General features: G+C 51.2%; 5 protein-coding genes across 14 annotated transcripts in view; 3 read left to right on the forward strand and 2 right to left on the reverse strand.

Moving 5' to 3' along the window:
- Positions 1 to 861: 861 nt before the first annotated feature.
- LOC1271564 (conserved oligomeric Golgi complex subunit 2) lies at positions 862 to 3,523 on the forward strand. The gene is made up of 3 exons (XM_310386.8): positions 862 to 1,161; positions 1,240 to 2,978; positions 3,058 to 3,523. The coding sequence occupies exons 1-3, from the start codon at positions 1,060 to 1,062 to the stop codon at positions 3,374 to 3,376; spliced, it is 2,160 nt and encodes a 719-aa protein (XP_310386.7). The 5' UTR covers positions 862 to 1,059; the 3' UTR covers positions 3,377 to 3,523.
- Positions 3,512 to 4,940, reverse strand: LOC1271565 (dnaJ homolog subfamily C member 17). Its single transcript, XM_310387.6, has 2 exons — positions 4,460 to 4,940; positions 3,512 to 4,376 (listed from the first exon to the last, which is right to left on the reverse strand). The coding sequence occupies exons 1-2, from the start codon at positions 4,535 to 4,537 to the stop codon at positions 3,528 to 3,530; spliced, it is 927 nt and encodes a 308-aa protein (XP_310387.6). The 5' UTR covers positions 4,538 to 4,940; the 3' UTR covers positions 3,512 to 3,527.
- Positions 4,941 to 5,010: 70 nt separating this feature from the next.
- LOC1271566 (proteasome assembly chaperone 2) lies at positions 5,011 to 5,891 on the forward strand. Its single transcript, XM_310388.4, has one exon. It carries the CDS (start codon positions 5,011 to 5,013, stop codon positions 5,740 to 5,742), a length of 732 nt encoding a protein of 243 aa, XP_310388.4. The 3' UTR covers positions 5,743 to 5,891.
- A 440-nt stretch (positions 5,892 to 6,331) lies between these two features.
- Positions 6,332 to 9,416, forward strand: LOC133392060 (uncharacterized protein K02A2.6-like). The gene has a single exon (XM_061649897.1). The coding sequence runs from the start codon at positions 6,762 to 6,764 to the stop codon at positions 9,414 to 9,416; it is 2,655 nt and encodes an 884-aa protein (XP_061505881.1). The 5' UTR covers positions 6,332 to 6,761.
- Positions 9,417 to 11,654: 2,238 nt separating this feature from the next.
- LOC1271567 (protein winged eye) overlaps positions 11,655 to 26,807 on the reverse strand; it is a 309,805-nt gene continuing 294,652 nt past the window's right edge. For 6 of the 10 annotated variants that reach the window (XM_061647326.1, XM_061647336.1, XM_061647334.1 and 3 more), the window contains 8 exons: positions 21,274 to 21,390; positions 20,457 to 20,677; positions 16,741 to 20,328; positions 16,442 to 16,664; positions 13,981 to 14,777; positions 13,698 to 13,886; positions 13,466 to 13,627; positions 11,655 to 13,372 (listed from right to left, as the gene is read on the reverse strand). In XM_061647326.1, coding sequence (XP_061503310.1) covers positions 12,947 to 13,372; positions 13,466 to 13,627; positions 13,698 to 13,886; positions 13,981 to 14,777; positions 16,442 to 16,664; positions 16,741 to 20,328; positions 20,457 to 20,677; positions 21,274 to 21,390 — 5,723 coding nt within the window. In that variant the 3' untranslated portion in view covers positions 11,655 to 12,946. Of the gene's footprint in view, positions 13,373 to 13,465; positions 13,628 to 13,697; positions 13,887 to 13,980; positions 15,248 to 16,441; positions 16,665 to 16,740; positions 20,329 to 20,456; positions 20,678 to 21,273; positions 21,391 to 26,807 lie in introns of those variants that run through there. The other 4 variants (XM_061647327.1, XM_061647328.1, XM_061647330.1 and 1 more) reach the window with 4 other exon arrangements.

Below are 26,807 nucleotides of genomic sequence, written 5' to 3' on the forward strand. Positions count from 1 at the left end.
TTTAATACGCCATCTATTGATCAAACCAATGAAGCTGTAGAGCTTTCATTTTTTTCTATGGATATTCAATTTTCCAGACGTTTAAGCTTAATCTGTGGCGCTTGGGGACTTTTATCGAAAAAGCGAGTATTTGAATTAAAAAAAAGAAAGCTAGACTTTACAATAATATTCTTTACTAAAGTAAATAAAAGTCTTGTCCGTACTTTTGTACTAAATTTGAAATTTTAATTTTCAATGCAACAAAAGTTTTTGAAGTTTTAAACCTAAAAAGTATAAGTTACCATACACAATGAATGGAATACCCGAGTATAACGGTCGTAGTGACGAGGGTGTAAATTTGATCATTGAGACAACGGTTCATTGAGATCAATTTAACCACCTTATTAATTTTGATATTGACGACGACGACGACTGCCAGAGCAAGGTGTATGGATATTAGGAGGTGAAGTGCTTAAGAGCAAATTGACATTTCACGACTTGACATAACAATACTGGGGGCTCCGGTATTAAAATCGGGGAGGGCTGGAGGGGGGTATAGAAAATTGTATGTGATTTGACATAACAATACTCAATGATGGCGCCCGGAAAACGCGCTAACAATTCACCTCCTTAATAAACACACCTTGTGCCAGAGCGCGGCCCGAAGATAAAATGTCAGCTGGGCTGCGAAATCGAACTGGAAAAGACGCACAGTGGGAATGGCTCATGCTGATCGAACCGACATTTTATGATGTTCGTATAAAAAAAATATCTGGCAATTTTCTTAACCTTTGCATTGCTGTTCTCCATATTTTTTGTTGTTAACAATCGTGATAAATAACATGGAACATAAATTTTAGATAATAATACGACACAAAAACATGAACTGCGATAGCGCTCTCCCGGTGTGCGGTTCTTGTTGATGATGTGTCAAAGGCAGGAAAGAAATTAACAAAATTATGGCATAAATTGGCGAGTGTTATTGTTCTGTTTTGTGTTGGGCTTTCTGCGTCCTTCGGTCGTTGTTTCGTCCTAGATGTTTCACACCTTTCCATCCTGGGCTGAAAGCTGTTGCTAGCGATGGATGGAAAGCCAGCTCCACCGGCCGGCAGTGGTGGCGAGCTGTTCAGCTTGCCGGCTGGTCCGGCATCTTTGTGTTTCGACAAGAACGAATTCATGAAGGTATCTGCTGCGCCTGCCAAGGTTTCCCCCAGTCTGTGTTCCTGACCGTAGCTCAACTACGTTTGATACCTTCCCTAGAAAACATTCTCCGTCGATGAGTTCCTGCACGAGAACCGAAATGCCGGCAGTCTGGAGATCATTCGCGATGACCTGGGCCTCTACCTGAAGGTACTACGGTCGGCGATGATTGAGCTGATCAATCAGGATTACGCCGATTTCGTAGACCTGTCCGCGAATCTTATCGGGCTGGACCAGCAGATCGAGGCCATCGAGGGGCCGCTGCAGAAGCTGCGCACCGAAGTCGACCAGGTGAAAGGTGCCCTCGAGGCGAGCATGAGCGAAATTGCCAGCTGTCTCGAGCAGAAGAAGCTGCTGCGTTCGTACAAAAAATCGCTCCAGAGCTTGGCCAGAGCGCAAGCTTCGCTGCACAAGCTCGAGGACATGCTGCTCGGCGACAGGAAGGACCAGATCGATGCCACCCTGCTGGAGCGAGCGGCACTGGAATCGATTCAGCTACAGTTTAACATCAAGTTCTGTCGCGACTTTCTGGACGACGGCAAGCAGCGTCTCGCGCAGGACCTCTGGAGCGAGCTGCTGGCCCGGCTGAAGGGTTACTTTCTGCGTGCGCTGGGCGAGCCGGAACCGAAGGAGCTGGAACGGTGTCTGCGCATCTACTGCACGCTGGACGAGTGCCGCACGGCGGAGGAAGTGTTTCGGGGCGAAATTGTCGCCCCGTTCATGAACCGCGCCATCTCGGAAAGCAGCCTGCAAAACTCGCCCCAGGGGCTGACCGGGATCTACAATCAGATTCTGGACTTTGTCTCGATGCGCATGAAGCAGCTGTGCCAGCTGACGAAGCGCAACGGCAAAGTGAAGGGCTACAACTTTATTGTGAACAGCTTCTGGGCCGAGGTCGAGCGACGCATGGAGACGAACATGTCGTCGATCTTTGCGCCCGGCAATCCGGATGCCTTCTATCAGAAGTACAAGTGTACGCTCGAGTTCCTGGAGCGCATCGAGCTGATCATCGACGATGCGGACGACGTGGCGCAGTTCAAGGCGCACGCGCAGTACCGCAGCTTTCAGCTGCGCTGGAACCTGCCGGTGTACTTCCAGATCCGATTCCAGGAGATCGGTGCCGAGCTGGAGGCGTGCTGCAGCGAATCCGCTTCACGCCAGGTGGCCTCCAGCATATCCGCATCCCAGTTTAATGTAGTGCAATTTTCCGCCGCCCTGACGGCCATTTCCCGCTGCTGGCAGGATGGTGTGTTTCTGCCGCAGCTGTTCCATCGGTTCCTTAAGCTCACGCTGCAGATTCTCGCGCGGCTAAGCGTGTGGTGTGGAGAAGCCTTCCGACCGGACGGGGCAAGTCAAGAGGCGGCGAACGGCGCTCCGGAGGGGCAGACGGAGCGCATCCGCTTTCTGGTGGCGCTGTACTCTGATCTGCGAAATATCGAGCTGAAAATTCCGTCAATAGTGAACTTGATCGTCGAGAAAAGCCCACCGTCTGGGGTGGCTCGCGGCGAGCTGGAAGCGATAGTGGGCGAGAGCGGGACTGCATTCGGCGAGAGACGCTCGCAGTTGCAGCAGCTGATTGTGCGAGAATTGATCGGCGCCAGCATACCGCAGCTGCGGCAGGTAAGCGATATACCGCGCCTGTACCGGAAGACGAATCGTGACGTGCCGAGCCGTTGCTGTGCGTACGTGGAGCAGCTGCTTGCACCGGTGGATTCGTTTCGCAAGGGCTACATCTCGATGATAGGGGTCGAAGCGATGCGTGATTTTCAAATCGGCGTCTTCAACCACGTGACAGTGCAGTAAGTGCCGATGGGACGGCGGAAACGCATTAGGCGGGACTATTTATGAACATGTTTTTTTTTATTTTCTTCCCCAAAGATTCTACCAAGTAATCGACGAAGTGTTAACATCCGTCCAAAAGACGGAGGAATCGTTGCGACGGTTGAAAAATCTTCGCGACCGTTCGGGAACGAGCGCATCGTCGGCAGCGGTTGCGCCCAGCACGGATCGCACGGCACCTTCGGATGATGACAAAATTCGTCTGCAACTGCAGGCAGACGTGATGCACTTTGCTCGGTATGTGGAAGACAAGGCACAGATCGGCCGCCAGAACGTGGACAAACTGCCCCAACTGGTTCAGCTGGTGGAGGACGCCATTAAGGGACGGCCATTTGCCATCGAGCAGACGCAGCCGTAGTTGCCTTGTTACGTCCTTTCGCTATATCGACACACTCCTTTCCTATCCACCCGTTAACCCAAAGAGAGTGCATCGTTGGGTCGTCAAAAATGTTTCGGCTCATAGTCAAATGAATAAAACAACCACCACGCAATATAAACAACAAAATCCGCTACTGTGCCGTTGTTTCGCCTTCCGCTTCGGCCTCTTCCTTCATCATCTGTTCGATCAGTCGCTTCCGTTCTTCGGCTTGCCGCAGCTGCCTTAGCACCAGACTTTCGTAATCCCGCTCCGTGATGGTACTGCCACCGGATGCCGTCGCTTTAGCTTTTCCCTTCGTCGGCGCCTCTCCAACCCATTCGAGCGTGCACGGATTGTCCAGCCGGCCCTTCTCGAACGTTACCGCCATTTCGGCGGCATCTTTCGCTCGGAACTCTACCAGCGCGCTGCCGTTCTTGCGCGGGCTCATAACGAGCGCATTCAAATCGCCATATTTGCTAAGAAACTTGCGCAGAACGTCCTCCGTGTAGCCTCCATTCGCTGCATCGCCCCGGTCCGCCTTCCAGCGTATTTTTATCCTATGCTGCGCTGGGTCCCAGCTCGGTGCGGTCGCCGTTTGCATCATGCGCAGCTCCTCCTGCAGCTGGCGGCGCATTAGCTCCTGCTCTTCCTGGATCAGCTTGGAGCCCTCCTTGCGCAGCCGCTCGAATTCCTCCTGGAACAGCTCCTCGGGGGTTTTGTTGCTGGCCGTCTTGTAGCCCCCGGAGGCCGCTTCCTTTGCTTGCCTTTCGCGCTCTTCGAGATCCGCTTTCAGCTTCTGTCGCTTGCTGTCCAGCTGCTTTGTCCGCAGCTGTGCGGCCTTCTTGGCGTTTAGCAACCGATCGTACGCCGCACGGGCCGAAACGTCCATCAGTATTTCCAGCGCCTTCGAAAGCTCCTGGAACAGCTGGGCCGCCTTCGGGTTGTCGGGATTTTTGTCCGGATGGCATTGTAGGGCTTTTTTGCGGTACGCTTTGCGGATCTGTTTGCGAAAAAGAACGATAATGGTGCGATTAGTAGAATGGAGTGATGCCGGCATCACGGCGGTTTGCGCGCTTTCGGTACCTCTTGCTCTGTTGCCGCGATGTCCACCTCCAGCAGGCCATAGATGTCGATATCGCTGAACTTTTTCACGTCCACCATGGTTAGTGATTAGAAATACGCTCTTTGCAGGACTATATCGTGTTTTATTACACGGAATACGAGCAACGTTTTCGTCTGCAAATAGAAAACTCCCAAGCCGTCCGACGAAAAACAAAAATGTAAATAAATCTGCTTTGTGCCATAAAAATGTGTATAGACTCTAGTTCAAGGTTTCAACTTTAATTCATTTCACGTTGTCGTTGAACTGAATCCAAACAAATGTATGGACAGTTTATGGCAAGTACAAAACTCAAGCCAGCTTCACTTGATGGTTGATTCGAAAAAGTGCTTCGTTTTTTTGTTTTCCACTGTGAAGCGTTTGGCTGTCAGTTTGTGTGTTCCCCAGCCGGTGCAGAAAGCAATAGCAAAACAAAACAGTCGACTCATCGCCTTGTCTTATTCAAATTGTCCCGGGCCAAAAGTGAAGTTAGTGTGCGGTTTTTTCCCCCGTTTTCCACAACCAAACCAGCGTCATGTTTTCCTTCAAGCGAGAGATCGACTTCACCGGTTACAGCTTTATTGTGCCCTCGGTCAGCGTGGGCAACGTGCCGCAGCTCGCAGCCGATGCCGTGATCGAGACGCTCCAGCTAGAACCGATCGGTCTGCTTTGGTCCCCGGCCCTGGTCCCGATCGTCGGTGCGCCAGCGTTTGAGCACACGGGCGGTAGCGATGCGATAACCACCACGGCCGAGCTGTACGTTTCGCAGGAGAAGAAACTGCTGGTGCTGCAGCTCCGGGCGCCGCTGGTCGGCCCGCTCCGACAAACCTTCCTGGATGAGCTGGGCGATTTCGTGCGCGATCGGAAATTCTCGCACGCCATCCTGCTGTCCAGCTGCTTCTCGCACGAAAAGTTCGACATCCGCACCGGACCGTTCCGGTACGTCGCGAACGAGCAGTACGAAGCGCAGTCGCCGGATGCGGCCCACCTGAAGGACGACCGCTGGACAAAGCATAGCGGCGGCGTCATCCACGGGGGAGGCTTCGCCTCGAAGCTGCTGGACGGGCTTACCGCGCGCCAGGTGCCGGCAGTCGTTTTCTTCATGTACGTTTCCGAGGGTGACAACACGGCGGAAGGATTGATGCTGGCCCGCATGTTGAATGCGATCAGCGGCGAGCGTTTGCTGGCGTCCGAGCGGACCGACTTCCGATGGCCGAGCTCGTGGAAGCATCTGTTCGGCACAGCCCATCCGAGAACGTTGTATTGAGGTAGCGGTGGCCCGATCGGTTCACGATGTATCTAAAGCATTCGTTTTAAACTTACTGTACAATATGGGTGTGGCGTACTGGGGCGGGAATACAACACTGTGGTGAACAAATAAAGAAGCATCGATGTATGTATATCTCTAAAAGAGAGAAAATGGAGCTAAAATCGTTCGTAGCAGGTTTTCGGATACTCAAGCCAAAAGCAGTCACACACACACACACACAGCCTTTCCTTTCATTTTTGTAGAATAAAAAATCTTATTGCATGTTTCGCGAAAGACGTTACATCTAATCGAACGTTGATCAGACACGACACGACACGTCGCCTTGTTGCTTTTCCTCTCATGGTAGCTAGCTTCCCAAATAACTGTTACTTTTGCTCGTTTGTTTGTTTGTTTGTTTGCTTGCTTGTTCTTCACAACTAATATGTTACAGAAAACAGAAGACCACCCCTATCACCCTACACCCCAGTGGTGGTGGCGGTGGTGGTTGCACTAAACAGGGAGCTGCTGCCGGTTTGGCGCATACTGAATAGAGCCGCATTTTGAATCAACTTCTTATACTCGAAAGGAAAGCTCGTGATCGGTGTTATGGGCCAACCTGATGATCCCGTAGATCGCTACCGAGGACACTCATCGGGCGTAGATCGAAGTGTGTGTGCGATCTATCGGGAGGTCAGCGAACGCGCGCTCGGCACGATGCGTGAGTGCCGATCGAGGAGAAAGATATGGCGCGCGCTTGAGAAAGGTCGTGGAACAAAGTGGTAGCAAAATTGTTTACGAGTTATTAATAATAAACAAAGACTTTCCAATCCCATCGTTTTGAAGGAAGTAACGCGTTAACGTTTCTTAGCGTTCTTCGAAAGAAAACGAAAATATAACAGTGGCGACGAGTTGAAAAAAAAACAAATAAGACTTTCACAGTGCAGTGCAATTAGTACGAAAGGCATTGTTAAAGTGTTCGCGTGTGAAGTGCATCCTTTACCGGAAAAGAGAGGCAATTCCATCGAAGCGGCATTAAAATGTTTAATCCCGAAGGCGATGCCGAGATGGAAGAGCAGCGACGTTTGTCTCTAAACGGTGCAAGGGCTCTGAACCCGGGCTTTGTTCAGCCAACGCAAAGTGCACCGATGCAACCAGCACAACCGCCATCGCAAAATCCCGTTGCTTCATCGGCACAAGCAGGACTAGTCATGACAGGTTCTGAAACGGGAATGTTTTTGCAAATGCTGAATCTTATGCAGCAGCAAATGCAGCAGCAGCAGCAACAGCTATCTCAGCAGCAACAAATGATGGCACACATGATGCAACAAACACCACACACGACAGCGCAGCCCCAACAACAAGCCCAGCAGGCTCAACAGTACGCACAGCAGCCCGCAGCACCAAGGAATCCAGAGTTGATTATGGATGCTTTGGCAGGAAGCATCAACGAGTTTCGGTTCGAGGCAGAATCCGGCGTGACGTTCCCTGCATGGTATGCACGTTACGAGGATTTGTTCGTGCAAGACGCCTCCCGACTAGAGGATTCAGCGAAAGTGCGGCTGCTCATTCGCAAATTGGGCACAGCGGAACACGCGCGGTACTGCAACTTCATCCTTCCCCGTGTTCCCCGCGACCTCACGTTCGACGATACAGTTAGCAAACTGAAGGCCCTATTTGGAAGCGCGGAGTCCCTACTTAGCAAGCGATACAAGTGTTTGCAAATTGTGAAAGCTCATAACGAAGACCTGATGACATTCGCATGTCGGGTTAATCGCGCTTGTGTTGATTTCCAATTCAGCGCTATGACCGAGGAGCAGTTCAAATGCTTAATGCTTGTTTGTGGGTTGAGAGAGGAAGGCGATGCTGAAATCCGCACACGGCTTCTTGCTCGCATCGAGGACAAGGCAGACCTCACGCTGGAGCAGCTTTCTGCCGAAGCTCAGCGCATCACAAGCTTGAAGGTGGACAGCGCGATGATAGCCACCGAGGGAAACGAGCGAGTTTTCGCTATGCGCGGTGACTACAAGCAGCGGTACGCGCAGCAGACACAACGCAGCTTCAGCAAACAGCAGCATCCTCAGCAAGCAGACAGAAGCGCACCAGCAGCGAAACCACCGGGTCCATGCTGGTTATGCGGCGATCATCATTGGATACGAGATTGTTCGTACCGGTCGCATAAGTGCGAGGATTGTGGCAAGTATGGGCACCGCGAAGGGCATTGTAACACTGCAGGGCGAAAGAAAAGAAAAAATAATTTCTACAAGCGCTCTTCAGTAGCGACAAGGGTAGTTTCCGTTAATATTTTTAGCGTACAACAAAACCGGAAATATGTGACTATCCACATTGGGCAGAAATCGGCCAGGTTACAGCTCGACACTGGCTCGGACATTACGATCATAGGACGAAAGACCTGGAAACAGCTCGGCATGCCAACTCTATCTCCAGCGCAAGTGCACGCGAAAACGGCAACTGGTGCACACATTCAGCTGGATGGCGAATTTGAAGCGGATATCACGATTAACGGAAGGACTGAAACGGCGATAATAAGAGTCATTCCGTCAGATTTGCAGCTATTAGGAGCCGATCTAATTGATATCTTTTCGCTTGCAGCCATGCCGATGAACCAGTTTTGCAACAGAATAGAGAGCGATTCTGCAAAATGGGAGAAGCGATTTCCAGCTGTTTTCCACGGTACAGGTTTATGCACAAAGGCCAACATAAAGCTGCAATTGAAGGAAAATGTCCGTCCTATTTTCTGTCCGAAGCGTCCCGTAGCTTACGCTATGCAGGCAACAGTCGAGAAAGAGCTAGACAGGCTACAAGCACTCAAAGTCATTACGCCAGTTGACTATTCCGAGTGGGCCGCACCGATTGTCGTCGTTAGAAAGGGGAACGGTAGTATTCGCATTTGTGGGGATTACTCCACCGGACTAAATTCAGCTCTTCGGTCATACGAATACCCATTACCGCTTCCAGACGATATTTTCGCTAAGCTAGCCCAAAGCAGATTCTTTAGCAAAATCGACCTTTCAGACGCCTTTTTACAGGTCGAAATTGATGCCAAATACCGACCCTTGCTAACCATAAATACACATCGCGGCTTATATTATTACAATCGCCTGCCGCCCGGCATCAAAATAGCTCCTGCAGCATTCCAGCAGCTAATAGACACCATGCTTGCTGGACTAAAAGGAACATCCGGATATATGGATGACGTAATCGTTGGAGGCAAAACGGAACGCGAGCACGATGAAAATCTGCTGAATCTATTCCGCCGAATACAGGAATTCGGATTCACTATCCGTGCAGACAAATGTGCGTTCAAAATGCAGCAGATAGAGTATCTGGGTTTCATCGTCGATAGTCGTGGCCTTAGACCAAACCCAGCAAAAATCGACATAATTCAGAAGCTGCCAACACCAACAAATATCAGCGAGGTACGTTCATTCCTAGGCGCGATCAACTACTATGGAAAGTTCGTTTCGAAAATGCGCGACCTACGATACCCGCTAGATATGCTATTGAAAGACGAGAGCAAATTTTTATGGACTCGGGAATGTGATCGAGCCTTCAGCAAATTTAAGGAAATTCTCTCGTCCGATTTACTGCTGACACATTATGACCCGAACGCCGAAATTGTGGTATCTGCAGATGCATCAGCAGTTGGACTTGGTGCAACAATTAGCCACTAAACAGCCTTGGGAAAGAATTCACATCGATTATGCAGGGCCCATTAACGGCGAGTTTTATTTGGTGATAGTCGACGCAAATACTAAATGGCCAGAGGTTATAAAGGCAAATTCAACATCGACCGCTGGAACAATTGCTATATTAAGAGGCGTATTTGCTCGTTTTGGTTTCCCCATTACACTTGTGAGCGATAACGGGCCGCAGTTTTCGAGTACTGCATTTACCGATTACTGTTGTAGCAAAGGCATACAACATGTTACAAGCCCACCGTTTCATCCACAGTCGAATGGGCAAGCAGAACGTTTCGTCGACACCTTTAAACGGTCGGTCAAAAAGATAGAAGAAGGTGGAGCGTCCCACGGAGAAGCTCTCGATATTTTCCTCCAAGCGTACCGATCAACGCCCAACGCCGCTCTCGAAAACCATCGCTCGCCTGCAGAGGCAATGTTTAATCGAAAAATAAGAACAGCGATGGAACTGCTAAAGCCTCCGCCGACCACTGAAACGCTGCCTGAGGAACATGATCGGGGCTTCAAGAGTGGTGATTGCGTTTACGCGAAGTGGTATTCGCGCAACTCTTGGAAATGGGTTCCCGCGCAGGTTGTTCGCATTATAGGGAATGTGATATATGAGGTTAAGACGGATGACGGCCGTATGCATCGCCGTCACGTAAACCAGCTGCGGAAACGGGACATCGGCAGTTCAGAGCAATCAACTAATCTCGCGGCTCGTACGCAATTGCCGCTAGATCTGCTCATCGAAGGACCAAGAGATGTCGTGCCAGTTGAGCACCCTACAGTGATATCCTCACCGCTCCTACCATCATCATCCGACGGGGTCCGTGGTATGACCTCCTCACCGCCGTTACCATCTCCACGACCAGTACCTGTCCAACGAAGAAGACGTCAGCAGCCGGTACAATCGCCACGCCGGTCCAACAGGTCCAGACGATTCCCGCGTAGGCTTGATGGGTACCTGCTGCAATAAAAAGGGGGAGATGTTATGGGCCAACCTGATGATCCCGTAGATCGCTACCGAGGACACTCATCGGGCGTAGATCGAAGTGTGTGTGCGATCTATCGGGAGGTCAGCGAACGCGCGCTCGGCACGATGCGTGAGTGCCGATCGAGGAGAAAGATATGGCGCGCGCTTGAGAAAGGTCGTGGAACAAAGTGGTAGCAAAATTGTTTACGAGTTATTAATAATAAACAAAGACTTTCCAATCCCATCGTTTTGAAGGAAGTAACGCGTTAACGTTTCTTAGCGTTCTTCGAAAGAAAACGAAAATATAACAATCGGTGTTTTAAACGATATGCACTGTGCACCTGTTTGGGCATCAGTGGGGGTGTTTACACATGACACAGATGGCTGCAACTGTGCATCTTCGTAGGGAATTAGTCCCGATGCCCTCCCTTGTGGGCGTGACGTTCGGGTTGGTGAAATATTTACACTTACTAGATAATGCACAGAGTAGCGAAAGGTAAGAAAGGGTTAGAAAAAAAACAGTGGCTAATGTACAGAAACTTATATACAAATTCAACATATTCAACAGCGCCGCGCTTCTTGGCTCGTGCCGTTGAACAATGCTTACGTACATCTCCTGCGGAAACTCCTTACAGAGACAGTGTCTGCCTTTTTAGGAACCGATTTGTTACGAATAAGGATTTGCTTGAGTGTTTTCTTCTTCTTCTTCTTATTCTGTTTGCTTGCTTGTTATCTATAGTTGTGATTAATGATAGAGCGTCGCTAAACTATTGTAGAGAATGGTGGAATTATTTGCTGTGTCTATTTTATGCTATGGGGCGTCACACGCGTGATCTCTCGGGAGGAAAATGAAAATGGTGCTTCGTACTGTAGTTTCTCTTTTTTCCAATTTGTTGACGATTTTGCATCTCTATTGGGCTTGTTAACGATGTCACAATTTTGACTGATTGGTATACTTCTTCATCTCGATTCCATTGCTACACATGGGCCTCTCCTTACTTTTATTGCACTTTGCATTTGCAGCAAACAACAGCCATGGTGCGACAAACAAATTTATTTCATCTCTTCACTCTATACTGCTGCTTCCGAACTGGTTTTTGGTGGTATCAATTTTGCTTGTTACTTTCTTTTTTCCTTGTCGTTTATATTAATCTGTTCAACGAGTTTTAAACATTCTTTAAGGTTATTGTTTGTTCTTTTTTGTTGTAGTAGTTTTTGTTTCTCTTCTAAAAGTTTGTCATGTCTTTTTTCTTAACTTTTTGTTTCTTTTTTTGGTATAAACTTGTATAGCAGAGGTAATTGTCAATTTCTCCAAAAAAGCTCTTCCGAAAACTTGTGTTACTTTTTTTTTTTATAATTTCATGATAGTTTTATCTTTTTCCTTTATTTGTCTTTCATCCAAAAATACGTCGAAGCCGAAAAGGTGTGTCTGTGTGTGGGGTGTGTGGTATGTCCGGACACGAAGAACACAAAATCACATCCATTGCTTCTCCATTCTTCCGCCCTTCTTTCGCCGTATCACACAAAACACAAAACGTACATATCACCCGATAAATCTCCCATCACGAGAGAGGCGCCGTGTCACCGTAAAATGTTAAGCTGTGTATAAATATGCTGCTTGCAATGTGTAGAAAAATATACCCATCTTTGCTGGACACACACACACACTGTCTCTCTCTCTATCTCTTCTACACTGTAGTCCACCTTCAATCGCGACCTAATGCGCCCCGATTGTGTATGCATATGTGTGTTGTTTGGGTGTGTGGGTTTTAGTTTTTTTTTTTAATTTCTATTTCCAACGGATACTGCGTCATGTGATTCAGTCGTTGCCATCGTATCGCTTCTGCACCGGTTAACCCGTTTCTTGGGGACGATTACTAAATAGACACTCAAACGCTACCTTCATTGATATATATGTGTGTGTGTGTATGCTGTAAAGAAGATCTCCCAGAGTGGGATGTATGCTGTTTCTCTCTCCGTGTTAACTCTATTTACATCCTTCTAACGATCACAACACAAGCACACCGGACGTGGTGGCACGCCGGACAGGAAGTTTTGTTAATGAATAAATAATTGCCACAAAAATACGCGGCCAACGACGACCGAGTCCTCCTCCCCAGTCCGTCATCGCATCCCGCGGCCCAACCTAATGCCCTATGGCCTAGACTTACTTAGCCTATACGGCTTAAAACTACGCGAAATATTGTACATACATCGATATACAGGGTGCACGCTTCTCGGAGCGATATGCCACGAGTTGGTGCGATGATCTAACTCTACCTCTAACCTCTAACACCTCTTAAGCTACACGCGGACTTATGGACACTTTTGTAAAGTGACTGGCTCTAGGATTGATTTGTATGGTTTAGCGTTTGTTGCATTTCCGTAACAGTTTTGCATTTTCTCTGTTGCTGCCTGCTCTTGTAGAGCATTAATGTACATGTTTTCACTCTCTCTTTTTCTCTCTTTTACTCCCTCTCGCTCTCTCTCGCTCAGTGTGTTAGCACTGATTTACACACCGCCGGATGTGCGCGGGGATGAGCTCTGTTCAAGCAGAAACAACACTGTGGCCAACGTGATTGCTTGCTTTGGTGTTGTTGCCGTTGCTGCCGCTGCTGTTGCTGCTGCTGCTGCTGCTGCTGCCGTTGTTATTAGGCGGGGACTTGGATGTTGCTAGCCCTGCAGTTGATGCGGCCGGCGTCATGGAAGCAGTCGCCGCCGTCGCCGTCGCCATCGTTACCCACCTTTCGTTTGGCGGCAACACTTCGATTTCGGGCTGCATTTTGATCGTCCTCACCGTCGGATCGTAATAGCCGGCCAGATAGTACGTGTCGTTGTTGTCGTAGATCGCGGTGTACTGCTTCGGATCGGCCCCGAACTTGGCGGTGTACTCCCGCAGGCCCAGCACCTCACACTTGTGCGAGATCGTCTGCACGTCGTTTTCGTCCTCGTGTGGCGACTGAAACAGAGCGCCCTGTCACGGAGCGGCCGCGAAAAAAAGGGGAAACGAACATCAAAGGTTAGAGACGCTGCGGAACAGTTTTGCTGTGGCAACGCGGGGACTTACCGGGTACTTCAGGTTGGGGCAGTCCTGCGTCTCCTCGGGATGGTAGAACCACTTGACGCGCACCACCATGTTGTTGGTGGACGTTTCCCACATCGATTCGATGTGCCCGATGTAGGGCCGGTCGGGCCGCCCCGTCGAGAGGAATACGGCCGAGTCGCCCACCTGGAAGAGAACGGCGGAAAGGCGGTCAGTGCCCAACTCCGCAAAGGCAGAAGCATGGGGGACGGCTTACCGAAATCGTTTCCTTGCCCCGCTGGATGGATTTATAGAACTGCTTCTTGACGCGCCCGGTCGACCGCCGGTAGCCCTTGCCGCACCAGGCCCACAGCTGGCGGGCGGGCAGGAAGGCAGCGATTTTGCTGCCATTTTGTTCGGTGCACGGTTTCCGCTCCGTCGCCGAGCCTTTCTTCTGCTGCGGTTGCTGTGGGGAGGTGGAGAGGAAGGACAGGACACACAAAAAGGGAACGGATGAGTTGCAGGTGTCGGCACAAACGAATCTGAATCCCCAAACTTACATAATACGATCCGGAGCTTTCGGTGACGGACGAGCTGACCTCCTCCTCCGTCAGCGTGCCGTCCTTCTCCGCCGCCGGCGTGCGGGCGACGACACCGCCCTCGGCCCGCTGCACTGCCGGCCGCGGGCTAAACTGGCCGGCCGTCTGGGACGCACTGTCGCCCTGCGAGATGTCGTCGTCCATCGAGCCGGACCCGGCCTCGACGGTGGCACCCTCCTCGGGCGAGGACGGCGCCACCAGCACCGCGTCCCGGTGGTGCTTCTTGTGCTTTCGTCGCTTTTTGTGCTTCCGATGCTTGCAGAACTCGTCGTAGCACTTCGATTTGGACTTTTTGTGCTTGTGCACGGTGGTGGTGGTGGTGGTGGTAGTTCCACCGGCCGCCGCCAGTTCCGCATTGTTCGCCGCCAGACGGCGCAGCTTGTCCTTGCGTATCTTCTTCAGCCGGCGGCGCTCTTCCCGGTACGCCTCGCCGTGCAGCCGCTTTTCGGCCCGCTCCGTCGTCAGCGCGAAGCTGTTGATGGACGAGCCGCCGGTACCGAGCGGTGAGGAGATCATCGGTGTAACGGTGGCCGTCAGCGGCGTGCCGGACGACGGCTGGATATGTGGCACTGGTGGATGACCGACGATGGTCTGTTGCTGTGGCTGGTGCTGTTGTTGCTGCTGTTGTTGCTGTTGTTGCTGTTGCTGTTGCGGCACCATCGAGGCTGGCCCGAGCGTTCCGAGCTGGGGGCACGGTTCGGAATGGCTCGGTTGGCGCTTACGCTTGCCTAGCGATAAAAGAGGATTGGGATCGTATTCTGGAGTGTTGTTCGTATTGATCGGTTCGTTTTTTTTTGGTTTTTGGTTTTTGATTTTTTGTTGTGTGTGTGTTGGCGATTTTTATGCAACAAAAAAACGAGGTGGGGGAAAATACGTTGTTGTTGTTGTTGTTGTTGTGGGCGTCGATGTTGTCGCGTTATTGTTGGGTTGTTGGTTCACACATACACAAACACACACGCACGCAACAAACGGGCACAACGGGGACACACGCACACACAAACACGATTTGTCATGGCGGTGGTGGTAGTAGTTGTCGAGGAGGTGGTGGTGGTGGTTGTGGTATGGCACGCAGAGGTGGTTGCAGGTTGTTTGGTTGGTTGGTTGGTTGGTTGGTTGAAAACGCAAAAAACCCGAGAAAAAGAAAAAAGGAAACAATGTAAAACATAAAACTTAAAAACATAACCAAACGCATATTTCTCCGCTCAACACTCCGCAACATAGAAACGGTCTTTAAACGGGGGGAGGGCGCGCAAGGGGGAAATTGGGAATGTGGGTACGGGATGCAGGAAGAGAAAGAAATAGAGAGAGAGAAATAGAGAGACACGGTGAGATGACACAAGAGAGTGATGGAGAGGACTGCAGGGGTTGTGCAGCTTCAAACTGAAGAATGTTCTCTTTTTTTAAGGAAACGAAATACAACGTCCGATCTCACATCACACACCACGAGTCTCAGAGGAGTAGTAGTAGTAGTGGTAGGCCGGGCAGTAGAACCTTCTAGTGATGGGAAAAATTAAGTTTTCGTCAGAATCGATTCCAGCTAGCTCCGAAGTTTTCTGGAATCGATTCCGGATCGGTAGGTCCGGATCAGTTTCTGAAATCGATTATGGAATCGGCTCCGGAATCAGCTCTGGAATCGGCTTCGAAATCGGAACCAGAATCGGTTTCGGAATCGGAACCGGAATCGGAAATCAAAATCGGCTTCGAGATCGGAGTCGGTTTCGGTATCTCCATTAGAATAGGCGTTTTGGTCCAATGATACAACGTATTGGTTGTTGCAAAGAATCCAAACTTACTTGTAAACGATCCATTCTCATGGAGATTCCCGGGCTGATTTCGCATCTGAAACATATTATTTCAATTCAAGAACTGAATCTCATTCCAGAGCTAAATCCAATTCTGGAGTCAATTCTGATTCCGTTTCCGGAGCAAATTACGATTCTCAGGTCGATTGCGATTTCGGAGCCGCTTCCGCAGCCAACTCCAGAATTAGCTCCGGAGTCGACTCCGGAATCAGCTCCAGATTCGGAATCGATTTCAGCATCGGAATCGGCTCCGGAGTTGATTCCGAACACGGAATCGGGTAAGTCCGATTCCGAGCTCCCATCACTAGAACCTTCCCTTTGGCAACCACAGAAGTACAGTCTCCATAAGACCGTAGAGCGGCGGTAAGATTCGGCACAAACTTAGGACTAACTTGTCACACACTCCAGCACTCACGCACGTGCACACTCATACAGATGAAAACGGATTAAAGTTGTTACAGGGAGTCGCACTATCACTCACAGGGAAAGGAAAGTTCTACTGTACAGGGGGGGTAGGAGGATCAAGCGGATCATGCTACTGGGAGGAGGACCATCTCTCGTAGGACGTGGAGGAACACGGGGGCAGCAACACGACAACGCAAAGGGCTATCAACACTTACCGACTATCGGGTAGTCGCTCATCAGGAAGCGAATGTCCTCGAGTGCGATCTTGCCATTGTCCCCGTCGTCGAACTCGACGTTGACGAAGCGTTTCTCCGGATCGGGCGAGGCAGGTTCGGCTGCCACGCCCGGGTACAGGCAGCGATACTGCTGGCTCCAGTAGGCGCAGAGCCGCGTTCCGGGAATGATGTCGTCCACCGACTTGGGCGCTACTTCCAGGATCTGCAAGAAAAGACCGGATTAGAGACATTGCAGAGCTTCCGCCGTCCAGAAGAGTTGTCACCATTCCTGTACTTACCGCATCACGCAGCACCTCCTCCCGGGACATGATGTGCGGCCGATTGCCACGCTCGCCGTCCAGCGTCACTGCGTAAATGTCGGGCGGCTGCACCGCACTCAAACACCCGGCATAGAACAGCCCTCCCATCGCGGTCAGCACGCGCGTTTTGTCCTTGCCCAGGTGCTCGCTCGTCAGCAGACAGCGCTGATCGATGCGCTTCTTCTCCGAGCTGCGCCGTTTGCGGTCCTTGCTGCGCGACTTTTTGCGCTTCACGATCGGTGGTGGCCCACCGACCAGCGTGCCGTTGGTGGCGCCGTTGGCAGCAATCAGATGCGGCTGCGGTTTCATTAGCGGCGTCACGACGGCCGCCTTCACCGGGGACACCTTCAGGCCGACGAGCGGGTTCACCTGCGCACTGACGGTGCCGCCGGCCGCACCCGTCTTCACCTTGTCGAAGATGGACGGCTTGCCGCCGAAGATGGAGAACGCCGCATCGGACGGTTTGCTGTTTTCGTCCTCGAACGCAAACACACCGCCGGCGGGCGAGCGGATCTTCACCTGCGGCTTCAGCGAGCTGTCCGACAGGTTGCTGGTGTCGTCGCTGGTCGTGGCGCTCTCGAACTTGGACGAGTGGATGGGCGACTTTTTGAACTTGGACTCACTGATGTGATGGTGGTGAGGGGGGTTGGGCTGCTGCTGCTGCTGTTTCGCGTGTCCCAGCCCAATGGTTCCCCCGTTCGGGCCACTGTGATGCAACACGTGGCTCCAGTGGTTGTGATGCTGCTTCTCCGGCTTTTGATGCGTCGCCGCCGCATCCTTCACGCCACTATCGCGCGTGTTCTTCGACGCAAGAATGTAGCCCACCAGGCTCTTCGGTTTCTTCGCCACGATCGTCTCGGTCAGCGTCAGCTCGTCGTGCTTCTTCGGGATGCCGCCCTTGCGCTTCGAGTAGGACAGCCGCTCCATCGAGCAGGCGTCGTCGTCCTCCCGCTTGCCGCTCGAGTCCGTGTCCGAGCTGAGCTTCGGCAGCTCCACGAACGTGGTCGAGTTGGACGAGGAGGAAAAGTTGGGCGACAGTGCCGGGATGGTGCTGAACTTGGGCCCGCCCAGCCCGTGACCGAGCACGGAGCCGGGCACGCCGCCGCCCGCACCCGACGACGTGCTGCCAGACCCGAACGTGTTCAGCATGGCGCCGCCGGCCGCCGCCATTGCGCCGAACCCGCCAAAGTACGCCTTGCCCATGTCGGGGATGCGCACCATGCCGCTGTTGGCCAGCGGCTTCACCTTCGCCACCGCCGCCGTGCTCATCTGCTCGAGCTCGCGCTTCTTCTCCTCGCACTGGCGCGTGATCCGCTCCAGCCGCTCCTTCATGTCCGACTCGATCACGCTGAACAGCTCGTTCGCGGTCGGCCACTGGGACCGGCAGCAGCGATGGTCCTTCTCGTCCGCGTCCTTGCAGCTGCACCGGTTCATCTTCGCCTTGATGCGCGTGAGGCTTTCCTTCAGCTCCGCGTCCAGGTCAGCACCGTCGGCGTCGGGCGACGTGCCGTCCGAGCTGTGCTTGCGACGCTTCTCCGCCCGCCGCAGCTCCTTCTCGAGTTTCGATTTTTTGCTCGATTTCTTCCCACTGCCGTCCTTGGAATGTTTGTGGTGTTTGCGCTTGCGCGAGCCATGCTCGACGCCGCCAGCCGACGCGGCCAGCAGGGCCAGGGCGTGGTGCGCCGGTGCGGCTCCGATGCTCGGGTACTCCTGCTGGTGCTGCTGCTGCTGGCTTCCCACTGCTTGTTTAGCACCGCCTGCCGCATTCGGCGGAGATGCTGGCGGGGACGCTGTGCTGCTGCTGGAGCTGCTTGGCGATATGTTGCTGCTGTAGCTGCTGCCGCCGCTGCTGCTGCTGCTGCCCGAGCTGCTGGATGTGGCGGGTGAGTCTTTCTTGAACATTCCCTCCTCCTGGAAGCGCTGCTCGGCGAGGGCACAGAGCAGGTTCAGCCCTCCCATGGGCTCGTCCGTGCGCAGGAACGCTTCCGGCACGGCTGGTGGCGCCGCAGCGACCGGTGGCGCCGTCAGCTGGCAGGAGGCTGCTGCCACTTGCCCTAGCTCCGGCGGGGCTGAGGCGGCGGCGGGTAACGATGGCACTGGGTGGGAGGAAGCCGGCTCTGGTGGCAGCTGCGGTGAGATCGGTTCCTTCTTGATGAGGGAGGACTTCTTCTGGAACACCTCGATACTGTGGGACAGAAGCTCCAGCCCGCTCAGATCCACTGGATGGTCCTGCTGCGTGTGGGGCGCTCCTCCTCCTCCTCCAGTCGACCGGCCTGCTAGCTCCTTTTCACTTCTCGCTGGCGCGGGCCCGGTCGGCGAGTGGAGCTCCAGCTTCGTCAGTCTTCGCTGCGGGCCGCCGGCGACGCTGGCCGCTGGAGCGACGGAAAGGTTTTCCGGCTCGTGCTGGATGGGTGCCAGCGGCTGGGGAAGGGGCGTCGCCGGCGGTGCTGCTACACCCGTCCGACCAACCGGCTCCAGCTCCATCTCGACCTGATCACAGTTGGAGGTGCACGTGGCGTTCAACAGGCCCGACGTGGACAGGTCCGGCTCGATCGCCGAATCGCCACTGCTGTTGATGAGCGTGCTATGGCACAGGGATTGTTCGCTTGCAAGCGCGTGGTAAGCGGCCGCCAGGGTCGCATCCGTCGACATGATGGTGGCCGGCTCGGGGCCGCCCGTCGTTTCCGACTCGGTACCACCAGCACCAGCACCACCGGTTGGCGGTTGCGTCGTCTCGTCCTCGCTCATGATCGGCGTGTCCGTCTGTATGTTGGCGTCCTGCACTTCGGGCGCTTCCGTTACCTCCGCCGCACCACCGTCCGTCGCGTTGGTTTGCGCGTGCAGCGTGCCGGTGGTATTGGTGGCATTGGTCGTGGTGGTGGTGTCGGGCGGAGGCGTCAGACAGGTGGTGGTAGCCGGCACCTCGGACAGCACCAGCGGCGGAGGATGGCTGCTAGTGGCGATATGGTGCGCCGAGTGGCTAAAGCCGGCCAGCAGCGTCGTGGACAGAGCGGAAGGCGGCGGCGTGTGGTTGGTGATGCCCGCACTGAGCGTCCCGCCGGCCGCCGGCGCTGCTTCCAGCAGTGCGGGCGGCTTGGAGGGATGGTGCGGCGCGATGTGTATTAAGCTGCCCGGTTGAAAGAGCAGCTGTGACGTCAGATCGCTGGTCGCCGTCAGGGCAAGGTGCGAATGGGAGGCTGCCCCGTTCGTGAGCGCACTCGCTGCCGTCGAACCGGCCGACGTGCTCGATTTGTCCAGCTCGCTCAGCGTGCCGAAAAGGGAGGTGGCCAGATGGGACGTGGACGCAGCAGACGTGGCGCCACCGATCGTACCCGCGATACCGGCACTGGTGGAGCAGTCTTCGAGCTTGATAAATGCGTGCGGTGCCGGTATGGGCAGGGGAATCGTGGGCTGGCCGCAGGTGCTGCCCGATCCGGCACTCGATCCGACCGCGCTGCCCGTCGTTTGCGATTGTTTGCCGCCGGCACTGGAGGACGTTCGCTTGCCACTCGATTCTGCGGACGTCAGCGCAAGGTACCGGGTGCTGTGGTGCGATTGTGTGTGCTGCTGCAGTGGTGGGGGAGGGAGAAACAAACGGGTAAAAGGGACATTAGAGCGCTGCTGCTGCTGCTAAACCCAAATCGAGAGAAATCGATAAAGACGTCAAAGCCGGAGGACGTGGACACGTGACATACCTGATGGAGCGTTGTGCTGGCCGTGCTCATGTAGTCCGAGCTTAGCATCTGCAGCGGAGCCAACGGTGGTGGCTGGAGCTGCGGCTGCGGCGGCGGCGGAAGCTGCGGCAGGAGCAGATGCTGCGAGGCGGTCGATTGCGGGTACGAGGGCCACACGACCGCTTGTTGGAATGGTTCTATACAAGAAATATAGATTTTATCTAGAAAGTTTGACGGATTGGCTGTGAAGATGGCATTTTCGTATTATGTTTGGCATTGGAAATCGATCGAAGTTTTGTGTGTATGTGTGTGTGTGTGTTTGTGTGCGTTTCAATTGGTTATTCGGGTCAGCGAACGAACGTAAATTTCGTCGAAATGAAGGTAGAAAAGAAATAAAGAAAGAAAAAAGAGAGAAAAAATACAATACTGGTAAGTAGAAGCGATACTAAGCAGAGAGAATTAAATGATAAAGTATGAATAAAAAAAAACACAAAAAACCAATTCTGTGTTGAGCTGCTCAACCGTACTACACCAACTAGATTAATGTGACTGTAACCAAACATGTGTAACTCTAGTGTGCTATCCCACAGATGCTATGGCGTTTAGAGTGCTGCCTGCTATTCCAAGACCCAAAAGCTCACGTAGAAAAATAATGTACTTTACTTATTGCATGTTTTGCTTTAAAATATGTTGAAATAGTTCTAGCAACAAATAATTCAAATTATAACGTTTTCTAGCTATACTCGGCCTTATTTCTACACCCAACTAACGCTGTCACTTTAACATACCCCGAAAAAAAATGGTTAGGCTATATACTATCGAACAAAGACAAGCTTACCGATTGTCGCTGCAGCGGGAAGGAACAGAATCTGGCCGGTGCTGGGATCCCGCACCAGCTGCAAGCCGACGGGCGGTATCGGCGGCAAGGGCAGCATCGATTCCATGGGGACGGGAGCTGAAAAGATTGAGAAAACGGGTCGAAATTATTGACCAATAATGTCATAAATATTCCTCCACCATCATCATATCACAAGGCGCGTGTGTGCGGTGATACGCGGGGCGTTCGCGTCCCATCGGTTGAATTTTAAAATAATTCCTCATAATCCTCATCTTCGGACAGCACCGAAGGGTAGGGCACGAACCGGAGGAGAGGGAGGCAGGAGACACGGTCCACCCTCTTCCTCCCCCCTGGTGTAAGTTGTAATAAAAATGAGTGCCATAAATTCTGCACCGCACCAGCGGGTGTTCCGAGTTGCTGGTGTAATATAATTTTTGGTGCTTCGTTGCCTCTCAACTTGCTGGACAATCGCTCGAGGACACATTGGAAGGTTTATTGTACGAGATGGATGATGGCACTTGTCTGAACATTTCATGGCCCGCTAACAAGAAAGGAATTTCAAAGTCGAAAGCATTCGAAGCGTTTACAGCTTTATTTGGTTGGTTTCTTTGTGCTGTACAATCGTTTGCTGGCATAATTTAGAGCTAGTTTAAATATTTTATATTATGCGCGTTTTAAAATGCAAACTAAAACACACACTCTCACGGGCTTCCATGATTCTGTGCACAGATTTTTGTGCAATAGAAACAAACAAAATCGATCAAAATATTGGACTATCGGTAATTTAATCGAGAATGCACGAGACAAGCTATCGCTAAAAATGAATACGTTGTCAGTAAGAATGTTTCAGATATTAGGGCATTAAGGCTTGAAAATAATTTAAAGCAGTGCAGTCAAGTGAACCTAACCAACATCTATAAAAATAAATAAACAACAATACCATCCAAAAGTGAGAGTCAACCCGCAGTCGGCTGCTACAAACGTGGACAGAAGTGTTGCATGGCGCTTGGATTACAAGTGGCCGAAACCGAACCGAAAGCCGGCCGACCGGATTGGACGAACCGAGCTTCGGCAGTGCACGCACGCTCTCCGATTGGTCGACGGCGCATCTAGGGGCGGAGCTAAACCGCGCCTGCTCGGGCTGGCGAACACAAACGATACCTGCAGCAGCAGCAGCACGGCGAGATGCGCACACTGCACACGCTTGTGAGAAGGGAAAATTATTGGTTTTCGTGTATTTCAAGATTTTCGTTGCACACACCGGGGTTTTGGTAAAGTGCAATGTTGGTCGCGTGTTGCACTTTCTAAGCCGAGTGCAGAGTCTTTCTGCAAACAAAAAACCCTTTTAACTAACGAATGATTTTATGCGGAAAGTGTGCGTGTATGCGCTGCCGTTGTTTGATTAGGAGCTGTTTTGAGGCGAAAAATAGAATGAAGGCACGCACTGCCGGAACAGCTAGCCCCAAAACACACACAGGAAGAGAGAGAAAAAAAAATGCTTGCCTCATTATTATGAAACGAACCCCCCTCAATATCTACTGATGCGAACAGCTAATGCAAATGCAGAAAAAAAACCCCGGAATAGAAACTAACTCTTCCCCGCTTCTCTCTCTCTCTCTCTCCGTTCCTTCCTTGCCGTTTGCGTGGTTTGCGTGAATATTGGCGTTTTATGCAAAATTAGCTTCTACCACGGACACCACACACCACGGCTTCTGAATATGTTTTGCCGAAACGAAACATGATTAGGGAGGAGTGCCTCCATAATTACATACTCAATCACACACACACACACACGCAGACCGCGCGCGCACATATGCACTCCGCGGTGTGGCGTACGTTATGCACTTTCACGCTCGCGTATTCATTCCGGGGCGTTTTGGGGCCGCCGTCCCAATCGCTCTCGAGTCCGTGGGGCAGCAGCAAATCGGACTCTGGAGAAGAAGTGCGAGCTACTAACCGCAGCAACCGATTTTTAATTAGCGCGCCCGTCGTTCGACCAGTGCCCGCCACCGACCGCCGGCGCTAATAGGGAGCCCACCACATCACCACCCCCTAGTTAAGCCCTACGTGTGTGTGTGTGTGCATGCTTTTTTTGCTGTTGCTGATTTGATCCCCTTTTTCCTGCAGTCGTTTCAGTATCCGGAGAACGGGCGACTTGAACGTGTTAATGAGTCGTCTGTCTTTATGGGTGTAGAGTGGCATCGGAGTGTGTGGGGCATCGTGTGTTCTCTGTGTACGCGCTCTCGTGCAATGTACTATGCAACACCGTCCACTCCCCCTTGGGCGATGCAGTAGCAGCAGCAATAGCAGCAAGTGGTTCCCCATATCCACACACACTCACCCAGTAATCGGGTGGCTATCGTGCGAGATGCACGTGCATGTATGTGTGTGTTGCTACACCGCCTATCAACCCTGGCCACAGCGTTCAGCGTTCGCAGTGGAACCGAGAGTGGGACACAACAAAAAAAAAAAAAGGGAAAGGCTGTGCAAATTCGATCCCGCCACTGAAGGTACTACTTTTCTGCCGCGAAAATTAGCATATTCATTAGCTATCGCGAAGGCAGCACCCTTCTCCGGGGCCGGTCGGTCCACCGGTCCCGGTTTGGTGAGATGAAGAAAAACTAGCCGCCTAAACGGGGCCACCACTCCACGCGCCGCCCCGGCCAGTCCGATCGTCAACTGACCGGTGTTTGTGTTGTTTCTGCTTCTGTTGCAGATGATGATGATGATGATGATGATGGTGATGATGATGCATTCCAGTATATAGGTGTGCGTGCATAATAATGTTCGCTTGTAGTAGCAGATAAAATAAAGAGAGAAAAAAAAAAAAACAACTACCCACCACTATCTCGTCCTTGTTCGCTTTAATGCCATGTTTTTGTGCCGCTTTCGATTGTATCGCTTCCTCTGAGCCTTGTGCTGGGCGATCTTTTAAGCTGCTTTGCAAAACTAAGTCTATTACAGGTTGCTTTGCTACACAAAGTTGTCTTTTTTTGCTCTATGCTCGAGCACTTCTCCATTGAAGCCAGCAAAACAAGCTGTTTCAGGTGCATCGTCACAATAAACGTCACTTTAAACGGCCATAATTTCAACCTTAATAAGACGGGATGGTGTATCTGTAGATGCTTTCTAGCGATGTTTCAATTCTGCTTCAATCATAATCAGTAAATGTGATCTTCTTTTTTATGTGAGAAAAAGAAAAAAAGCCGAGCCTATTCATGTGTACTATACTTAGCGAGTTACAGGCCTGACAAGAAGACGACGGTGCAATAATAGAGGCTAGATGACGGCTTTGTACGTTTTTTTTTTAACGCAAAAACACACACACACACACACGCACCTACAATTAGGTCATAAATATACAGTCGCTTGGTAAAAAAGCAACTGAGGCAATCCGTATGTTGCAAAAAAAAACCAAACAAAATAAAATAAACCCGATCTCGGAAACATATGAAAAAACCATTCACACACATCCACACATGATTGTTTGTGCTGGAGGAAAAGGTTTCTCGTTTCTTGCTTTTCTTTTAAAATTTGGTTTCGTTTTTTTTTTTCATTCAATTTGTGAATGCATTTTAAGGCCCTGCGCTGTTGTATAGCGCTTGTTGCACAACCAGAGGAGCGATTGGGACGGGTGGGGAAGGCGCACGGGACGCTTTGGAATAAATTATTTACAGAGCGATAAAAGCAAAAAAGTCAGTTCATATTTATCGTAATACAACGCATTGTACAGACGTCCTTGTATAGTTTTTGGGCAAATATGCCTCAAATGTTGCCATACCAATGTTCCATAATGTTGCGTGTGCCCTGCCAAATATATTATCTACACGTATATGTATACAATTTGAATGTGCTCTCTTGGCCCGTTCTGACGAATGACTCGTTTATGTAGGGTTGAAATTTTTGCTATAACGTACATAGAACAGTAATCATTCACATTAAACATTTCAATTTAATTTAATTTGAGTTTATGTACCAAAAATACCGTTTTTTCATAACTGTACATTTAATTGCAAAACAAGCAAGCAGCGTTTGTGCCCAATAAAAAAACGTCACGGAATATTCATAGTCGATTGAATTTTAAAGTAAGTAATACGCTTCCACAAATTCCTACAAAAAGGAGGCAAAATACAAAACAATAAAAAGGCAAATCGCCACGAACATGATAGTGCACTCCATGCATGATGCATGGATAATTGAATCTGTCTGTTGAATGCATTTGATTGATTCACATTCACGTTCACGGGCCTTTCTCGATTGCAATAGGCTATACAAAAATGACCAATTTCTGTACCTCCCCAACCGTGCGACGGATGAATGAACTATACTTTTTTATCGTGTTGTTTTTGTTTTTATCAGTTGCATCATTTTCAACGCACGACTAGTGTCGATAGTGGTGGTTTTTTTTGGGTTCGACACTGCAATCGCTTGCACACGTTTGGGCTTTTGAGCTTTTTTTCCAACACGCGCACATCTCGCACCAAAGCAGCGCCCGATTCCATGGCTAATAAGACGCTATTCAGCTAAAGTGCATGTATAGTGGGGGCGGCGTGCGTTGCGTTTTTTTGGTTTTGTTTGTTGCGTTATACCGTGCAATAAAATTAGTATGCGTGGAATTTTACGATTTTTGCTCTTGTCTTTTGCTACGTTTTTTGCCTCTTATCTTTAGCACGATGCAAGAAATAAAAAAAAAACACACTCACACTCACACACGATGGCGTGCCAATTTATGACAATATCAAAGGTTCCCTACCATAAAAAACCTGTGAGCGTGCGAATGAGAGGCTGATGGGTTTTTTTCTTCCTACTGTTCGTTCGTTCGTTCGTTCGTTCGGTTCGTTTGCCTATTCTGTACAGCACGGCACAAATGAACGGCTTGTGGATTCATTAGAATTCAATTCATAAATTTAAAACCTTATCGCGGCGCTGGTGGCCCTTTCACGACGACGACGACGACGACGACGGGTGTCACGCACACGACCCGACGTTAAGTCGGACGGTTGATCCCGGCACCGAAAGCCGGTCGCTTTATCTTTGCAGTAGCAAATGTCCTTCACTGGCTTGCCCCGGCACGGAGGTCCCTTCTTAACCGATGCAGAGACGCCAGTCAGTTGCCTTCCGTTTCGCGGTGTGTGCATGTGTCGGTCTAGCCGCGCGCGGAAAAAGGCAAGGAAACCGAATCTAATGGGATTTTTAATCGGAGCTTAGAACGCACACGCTTTGCAAGTTGGGGTTGGGCTCGCTTCACTCCACACTGCACACGGTGAACAGAGCCCAAAAACCGAGGCAGGACAAAAAATTAACCTCTAAAGTACCGCAATGTATAAAAACCCATCTCACCACAAGGAGTGTGTTGTGTGTGAGGAGCAAATTACCTTACCGAAATAGCATAGCACACACGCGGAACATGGGGGAGCGCTCAAGCTAGAGGAATCAGCATCCAGAGCCACACACTCAACGTTGCCGCTTAGGACAAAGTTTTGCATTTAGCACCACGTGCCCGGGGAGGGAGTCGGTGATTTTTCCAACAAAGT

This window comes from Anopheles gambiae, chromosome 2 (genome assembly GCF_943734735.2).
Source record: "Anopheles gambiae chromosome 2, idAnoGambNW_F1_1, whole genome shotgun sequence".
Taxonomy (NCBI): Eukaryota; Metazoa; Arthropoda; class Insecta; order Diptera; family Culicidae; genus Anopheles; species Anopheles gambiae.

Coding starts and splice junctions, on each gene's coding strand:
- LOC1271564 (XM_310386.8), top strand. CDS start 1,060: ATGGATGGAAAGCCAGCTCCACCGGCCGGCAGTGGTGGCGAGCTGTTC. Junction 1,162..1,239: donor ACAAGAACGAATTCATGAAG/GTATCTGCTGCG, acceptor TACCTTCCCTAG/AAAACATTCTCCGTCGATGA. Junction 2,979..3,057: donor TTCAACCACGTGACAGTGCA/GTAAGTGCCGAT, acceptor TCTTCCCCAAAG/ATTCTACCAAGTAATCGACG.
- LOC1271566 (XM_310388.4), top strand. CDS start 5,011: ATGTTTTCCTTCAAGCGAGAGATCGACTTCACCGGTTACAGCTTTATT.
- LOC133392060 (XM_061649897.1), top strand. CDS start 6,762: ATGTTTAATCCCGAAGGCGATGCCGAGATGGAAGAGCAGCGACGTTTG.
- LOC1271565 (XM_310387.6), bottom strand. CDS start 4,537: ATGGTGGACGTGAAAAAGTTCAGCGATATCGACATCTATGGCCTGCTG. Junction 4,377..4,459: donor TCGCGGCAACAGAGCAAGAG/GTACCGAAAGCG, acceptor TTTCGCAAACAG/ATCCGCAAAGCGTACCGCAA.